Source organism: Lepidothrix coronata, unplaced genomic scaffold, assembly GCF_001604755.1.
Source record: "Lepidothrix coronata isolate B3197 unplaced genomic scaffold, Lepidothrix_coronata-1.0 Scaffold263, whole genome shotgun sequence".
Classification (NCBI taxonomy): domain Eukaryota; kingdom Metazoa; phylum Chordata; class Aves; order Passeriformes; family Pipridae; genus Lepidothrix; species Lepidothrix coronata.
The window spans coordinates 1-6,774 of record NW_016690443.1 but is presented as its reverse complement, the minus strand read 5'-3'; the positions used below and the strand labels follow the sequence as shown (position 1 = coordinate 6,774).

Sequence of the window (6,774 nt, the reverse complement as noted above, 5' to 3'; positions counted from 1 at the left end):
GATAAGGAGTCAGTTCAGATCAGTTCTGACTTTTCCTGCCAATAACGGTGCTGCGGTTCTCCAGTCTTGTAGCTGCTGGGCAGCTTTACCTCCCTTTCCCTTAATTCTTCCAGCTCCAAAGAGCAGCAGAAGAATCAGACACCACTGCTAAAAAAAAAAAAAAAAAGTCTGTCTCCTTTGATGGGGCTGTTACTGTACGGATTTCTGGCCATAAAGGGCACAGCAAATAAGCTTTCCGTGCAAGCTTTCATAGCACTCGAGACAGCACAGCACCCCACTGCTGTCCCTCTTTGCTGCAATATCACAATGCCAGGGATGCTAGAGACCTCCACCTACTGCAGAACTGAGCCCAAAACCTGCAAAGCCTTGTGGCCTGCATCTTCAGGAGATAAACACTTACTTTTTGGTGAGCCGGGAATCCAGTGGAGGATGCTGTGCTCCATAGACAGGTTGAATGCTGCAGGAAGGGGAAAGAAAAAAAAAAAACCAAGACACTACAAAAAGAGGTCCCACAAATAATCTCATCTTAGGCTGGGGTCACAATTCTTGTCTGCTCTCAGGAGCTGAATATAAGACCAAAAGTAACTTCAAAAACCTTCTAACTTAAAAGCCTTAGATCCAAAGTGCCACATTCAGATGCAGATCTGTTCTTTGCAGCAGCAAAGAGAAGCCTTGTTTAAACTCTGAGGCCCTTTCCAGCCTGAACTGGGATTTTAGATCTGCTCTTTTCTGCGCCATCGATTCACTCCAAGTGACCACGTGTCTCAGTCTCCCTGCTGATGTTCACTCTCTTTTCCATCGAGGGGACTTCCAGTTTTGGGAATTTACCTTTCCAAGGCCTGTGGGACAGGGAAGGACAGTGACACTGGGGATCCTCCACAAATACACTTGAGGGTTTGAACCCCATGCTGGCTCTCAGGATCATAACCTACGCTAGGGCATTGGAATGTCTGGTACAGTATGTGGTTTGACTCAGGTCCAAATCCCAGCTTAATCAACTACTTCCTATGTGGCCTGAAATGAGTCACCACAACTCAGTTCCTTGGCTCCCCATTCTGTCGAGTGGGACTAATGGAACAGGAGCCTGAGGGCTCCACACACTGCATGGGGAACATCGCCTCAGAGAGGAGCTACTAGACAAGTGCTAATCGCTGGTTTTACAGACTCTGGATGTGAGACAGGGATTCTGAGTTATTACCTCCATTTGGGCAACTATTCACAGCCACCTCACCCTGGAAAACCATCTCTGAAAAACAAGTCCTCCCCATCCTCTGGTATGCAGCGTAGTCCCGTGACCCACGGCAAAGACAAAGGCCCATTCTGAGCTGGCACACAAGAAACAAGTTCCTCGTGGGTCAATAGAGCTGGTCTGGTTTCTAGGAGCTGCAGATGGTGCCTGGCAGTAAAACGAGCAGAGTCCCGCCGTGTAGGAGAGGGATGGCAGCCTGGTACAGCTGGAAAGCACGCTGGGAACCAGATGATGAGGAGGAGGCAGAAGCAACAGGTCCAGCTGGCACGGAAGAGATGCAGAGATCCAGGGCAGGGACTGGAAACAACCACAGCATAGAGAGATCCTGGCAGAGTAGCCCAGCAAGGAGTGGGCTCACCACTGCAGCACCTGTCCCTCATGGCTGGAAGTGCTGAAAAGGCTCACTGTGTTTACCCACCAACAGGGTGGTAGGATAGAGTGTGATGACTAATGAGCATCCGGAAGTCAGCACAGCTATTAAGCAGAGGCACCTCCATGGATGACCACAGCGAGCAGATAATCAGGAGTAAGAAAAACAACCCCTCCAGATCAGCATTGTTTCCCAATGACTTGTGGCAGCTCCTTGCAGAAAAGGAGCCAACAGAGCCTTTCCCATAACCAGTACCAAACTTGCACTGTCTCACGATAGCCATCACTGCTCTTCGCTGCGCTGAGACCCACAGGCTGCCAATGGGCAACTGCTTTGATTTGCCTGCAAAGGCCTGAACTTCACTAGACCAATGAATGATGCACGTTAGAGAGAGAGGAGGGGATGTGACAGCCAGTGCTGGGTGAGGAAACTCTTTCCTGGGGTTCTGAAGCAATCGGCCAATGGCTGATATAATGGCAGAGGGTCCCACCTCCCAAACAGCTTTTTAAAGACTCAGAGCCCAGATACTCCCAAACAAAGAATCTCGTGCTGATCTAAGCTGACACTGTGCTCCCAGACTGACTGGACTCCCCCGTTCAGTCTCAGTTTAAGTTCTTTGGGACAGGCTCTTTGTTACCTGAATGTTCAGCATCTGGTACAATGGGTGACTAACGGTGTACGGTACAATGGCTGTGCTACCTGTGTTATACTGCTCACGAGATCATCACAGGGTGTGGGTTATTGACACTGCAACAGAAAGCATATCCATGAAACTTCAGTGCCCCTTTGGACACAGAACATATTTACTTCTAGCAGACTGTTTCTCCCCTTTTAGAACAGCATTTAAATAGCCCCAACCAGACACTGGCTGCCCATTTCCCCAAAGAGCAGGAAATAAACACCACATCACAGACGACAACACATTAGACCACCCTGCCAAAGCATCTTCAGGAAATTACTGGGGAGAGAATTTCCAATGCAAAACCCATAGGATAGCATTGGAAAGACAAAACAATATTTACCAGTTCTGCCACCCTAAATTCAGAGGGACCAAAAGCACCAAATAAAAACTAATACAACTGAGTGACCAAATGCACAAAGAGACATGGAAAAGGAAGCTAACACAGCGTCCAAATCTCTACAGAGCCTTCTTTTGCCAGATTGCCAGGGTAAAGAAAGGAGAGAGCCAAGAATCTGTACGAGAAGGTCTCTCAAAGCTCAGACAAAAAAGAAGAAAGGAAGCTTCCTGTCTAGCGACCGTAGACGCAGCACATCCCACCTCCACCTTTTGTGGTCACGTTGCCCAAGACCTATTGGTAACTGTCCCTGGAAATAACCGGCACACAGGGTATTTGGAGATGGTAACACAGCTCCTGCACAGCCGGATATTTGCCAAGTAGGCAGTTAGGAGCAGGAGAGAACACTGCCAAAAACTCTACGATGGAGTGTATTGTCTAAGTAGGACCGGCTGCCTCCCAGACCGGTTCACCTGGTTTGAGCTTTCCAAGTCAAAGCTCAAAAGTCACCAAAGCAGAAGAGAGATGGTGCCCAAGACCATCAGCTGAGCGCACATCCGAGACCTTCAAATAAGAGACAGCAGGAATCAGGAGACAAAATAACCCAGGGAAAGCACAGCATTTTCCTTCCCCATGAGGAGCAGAGGAGGAACGCTGAGTGCTCCTTGCTTTCCCTTCGCTTGCCACAGACCCGGATTGTCCAGCCAACCTGAAGAAGTCAGCATACTGACAGAGAGATGAGTGAAAGCACATTAGAAATATTTAAGTGGTCTAGCAGGATTTAAAGCCAACTAAGCATTTTAGATTGTGTGTGTACCCTAGGAGGGGAAGGGCAGGATTCACATAAGGAAAACGAGAGCAAATATGAAGAGCCCTCAGATGTGAGAAGCACCTGTGAGAGCCTTCACAGAGAGGCAGACCCCCTCTCCCCATGGCAGCCTTGCTCCCAAGACATTATAGGGAGCATCTCCTTTGTCACCACCAGCCTCTTCTTCCTAAATACCACTCGAATCAGACATTTCACTTGTTTCTCCCATCCCTGGGTGAGCGTGCATGCCTTGACAGGAACCAGGACATCACAGCTAGAGGAACTGAGGGGAGGTGCAAACAGAGAGCCCCTCTAAGTTCTCCATCTTGAGTAGAGGTGGAGAAGAATTAACAGCCTACGTAAGGGAGGATAATGGGGGGGTTACTGGCGTTGGCAGGGGCACCCCTCTAGGACAGAGTTGCTGCCACTCAAAGTGATACCTCTAAGGACTTCAGGAAAGGATGAGCTTTCTTCGGTAGCTGTGGAAAGGAAGATGGTCCAGTCCTGGCTCTGAGGCCACCCCAAAGGGGCCTTCAAGGCCCTGATCCCTCCATTCTGTTTCTCATGGGGCAGAGGAAGCACACAGGGGTCCCCACAGCCCCCACATAGCCTGCCTTGTCCTACAGATGAGTGAGCAGTTCTGATCCTACCCTTGTCTCTTAAACAGTAAGCCTTCCTCCGTCAAACTTTCTCTGTCCCATAGCCTGGGGTGCCCCTAGCATCCACCCCGTTAGAGGGGGGAACCCTAGGTCCCCAGCCAGCTCCTCTGCCCTGCAGCCAGGATAGGTATGCCTGGTATCCCTCCAGCCTTGCAGGGAAGTACCGCAGGACCCTCAATCCCAGAGCCAGCGTGGGTGACAGCCTCTTCCCAAGGCAGAGGGACGGCTCCAGCTCCCCTTCCCGACATCCCCCAGCTGGGAGGGTGGGTGTTGCGGCCCGTGCACCCCTTCCCCGGGCTCACCTGCCCGGCAGCTTGGCGCTCCGTTTCCAGAACTGACGGCCGCTCTCGGCCGCCATGGCGGAGGGAGGGGCGGGCCCGGCCGGCCGGCGCCAGCGAGCGCGGGAGCGAGCGACCCCCGGCCGGCCGGCCCCCGGCGCGGCGGGGCGCGAAGCGGAGCGGGGCGCGGAGCGAGCGGCGGCCCCCGCAGGCCGCCTCAGAGCCGCCCGCCCGCAGCTCTCGGCGCGGCCATCTTGACTCCGGGCGGGCAAAGCACCGCCATTGGCCACTTCGGGCGAGGCATTGGAGATCGGCCAATCGCCAGCGGGCAAGGGAGTGACTGATGTGAGGGGGCGGGGCCTACTGCGCCGGAGGGGCGGGAGAGACCATCGCGCGGCGGAGGAGGGGGAGCGGGGGGGGGGCCTAGGAGGGAGACCACCGCGGAATGACGCTTTGCTGATTATCGCTGGACGTCGCTGTCCCTGCGCGCCATTCGAATGCACACGGGGATGGGGGCATTTTAGCTTCAGTGAAGTGTCTGCTTCAGTCTGAAACAGAAGCTGTTTCTATTCAGACTTTTTTAATTAAAAAAAAATAATTAAAAATTACTCCCAGAGAGTGAGCCATTTTCTTTTTTATTTATACTGTATATAGCCCATAATTAGTGCTCCAGATAGGAGTAAAGCCAGTCATATTATTACTATTATTCTCCACCCCTCTTACTCCCATCTGGAGAGCTAATAATAATTAATAATGTGTAATTATGCAATTTGTCATTTAATTATGCAAATTACTGACCAAAACTTTTAACACCACCACCCCTTAAACAATACCAAACACCTGTAGGAGAAAAGACTGCAAAAAATCCCACAAAAATAAGCGAAAAAAGCACATACAGAGCACAGAAAGGGTTAAAAAGCAAACTGCATTGAAAAAATTAAAAAAAGCCAAATTCAGGGTCCATCTGTGCCCAGATTCACCAAAACCACAACACCTGTAAAAGAGCATCTAATTCTGTCCCGGAGTCAATGCTCACCGGTACTCATCTGGCTCACCTCCCCTCTGGTCCCTATAGCCTCCTGGGCCAAGGGCTCTGCCTCATAAAAAAAAGAAAAACCAAACCAAAACAAAAAAATCAATCCCTAAAACATCAAGTAAACATGGATCCAAAAGTCACATCTTCATGCTGACATCAGGTGATGATCCACCTTCTCGCTGTGCTCCTCTGGCCTTTTATGTTCAATTCTGCTTTACATCCTAGCCCTCTGACATCATAAAGAAATGATTTACCAAAGTCACCCGGACGCACAGGGAGAACTGAAAGAGTCTCACTTTTTTTTAGGCAAACCATCCAGAGTAACTGGCTGCAGCCGGAGACTGTAGCCATAATCGCATGGAGTATCTGGGTGAACGAGAGAAAAACTAAGTGGCACATCTGAAAACTCAGTGGATGCTTTCAGAGGTATTTAGAGGGCCTTTCCTGGACACTGCTCTCCAACCCCAGGAAAGAAAGCTTTTGTGTGTCAGGTACAGTTGATGGGCCTACCTGGGCAAAAGAACAACAGCTGTCTCCCCCAGGAAAGAAAGCTTAAGGCCTCAGGATCTCCAGTGCAGGTGGTGGGCCACCTTGGACACTCTGAAGACAGAAAGAGCTTTATCCGCCTCAGGCCCCTTAGCCATCCTGAATTTAACTCAGAGAGGCAAACTGGGTGCTCCTTCTCCCAGAGCCTTTATACCTCCTGGTATTTGGATCCTCCCTTTTCCCTGTTCCTCAGGGGAAGGGAGGTGGGCGTGGCTAGGGGTACATTAGCCCCAGCCTTTAGTCAAGAAGCTCATTTACCAGCCGGGCTTCAAAGGATTAAGAGTTCTTCCGTTCTTTCAATTAATGGAGCCTGTCAAATTATTTCAGCATTATTAAACCACCAGCTTTGGCATCTAAAGAAGCAGACCTGTATGTGGCCATGAAGAGGGTTACGCTTGAATGCATGGTTTTTGAAGTTATTCGTTTTGCGTCTTGTGTTCAGGGATGGTAAGATGCTTTTGTAATTTGCTCTTTTTTTTTCCTCTTTTTTTCTTTTTCTTAGGAGCGTTGCGTCTTTTGGGATTTCCTGATTGTGTCAGCTGCAACTTGTCAGCTTTTCACAAGTGTTGTCCGGTCTTGAGGTGAAGCTACTCTGTGTTGAAGATGATTTCAGAAATCCAAGTTTCTGAGCAGTCAATAAAAGGTTACAGCTCAGGGATGGAATGAGGGCTAGGGTACCTGCCTCGGGGACCCTGTCTGTGCTGCCGGGAGAGAGAAATCCTTTGGGAAGCTGGGGTGGAAACAGCAACTCTGTGAATTGCTCAGCTTTTCCTAGGCAAGGGCAGGTTTTAGGGAACAAAGGCCCGTACGCG

General features: G+C 50.3%; 1 protein-coding gene and 1 long non-coding RNA gene across 3 annotated transcripts in view; one reads left to right on the top strand and one right to left on the bottom strand.

Annotated features, from left to right (window-relative positions):
* The window catches only part of TBC1D22B (TBC1 domain family member 22B), a 13,212-nt gene extending 8,727 nt beyond the window's left edge, over nucleotides 1-4,485 (bottom strand). Inside the window, exons 1-2 of one of the 2 annotated variants that reach the window (XM_017835774.1) lie at nucleotides 4,405-4,485; nucleotides 401-457 (exon numbers count right to left, since the gene is read on the bottom strand). In XM_017835774.1, the coding sequence (XP_017691263.1) occupies nucleotides 401-457; nucleotides 4,405-4,460 (113 nt within the window). In that variant the 5' untranslated portion in view covers nucleotides 4,461-4,485. The other variant, XM_017835773.1, reaches the window with a different exon arrangement.
* Nucleotides 4,486-6,122: 1,637 nt separating this feature from the next.
* Nucleotides 6,123-6,716, top strand: LOC108507628. The gene is made up of 2 exons (XR_001878206.1): nucleotides 6,123-6,331; nucleotides 6,465-6,716. It is a non-coding gene; the product is annotated as an uncharacterized LOC108507628 (long non-coding RNA).
* Nucleotides 6,717-6,774: the final 58 nt, after the last annotated feature.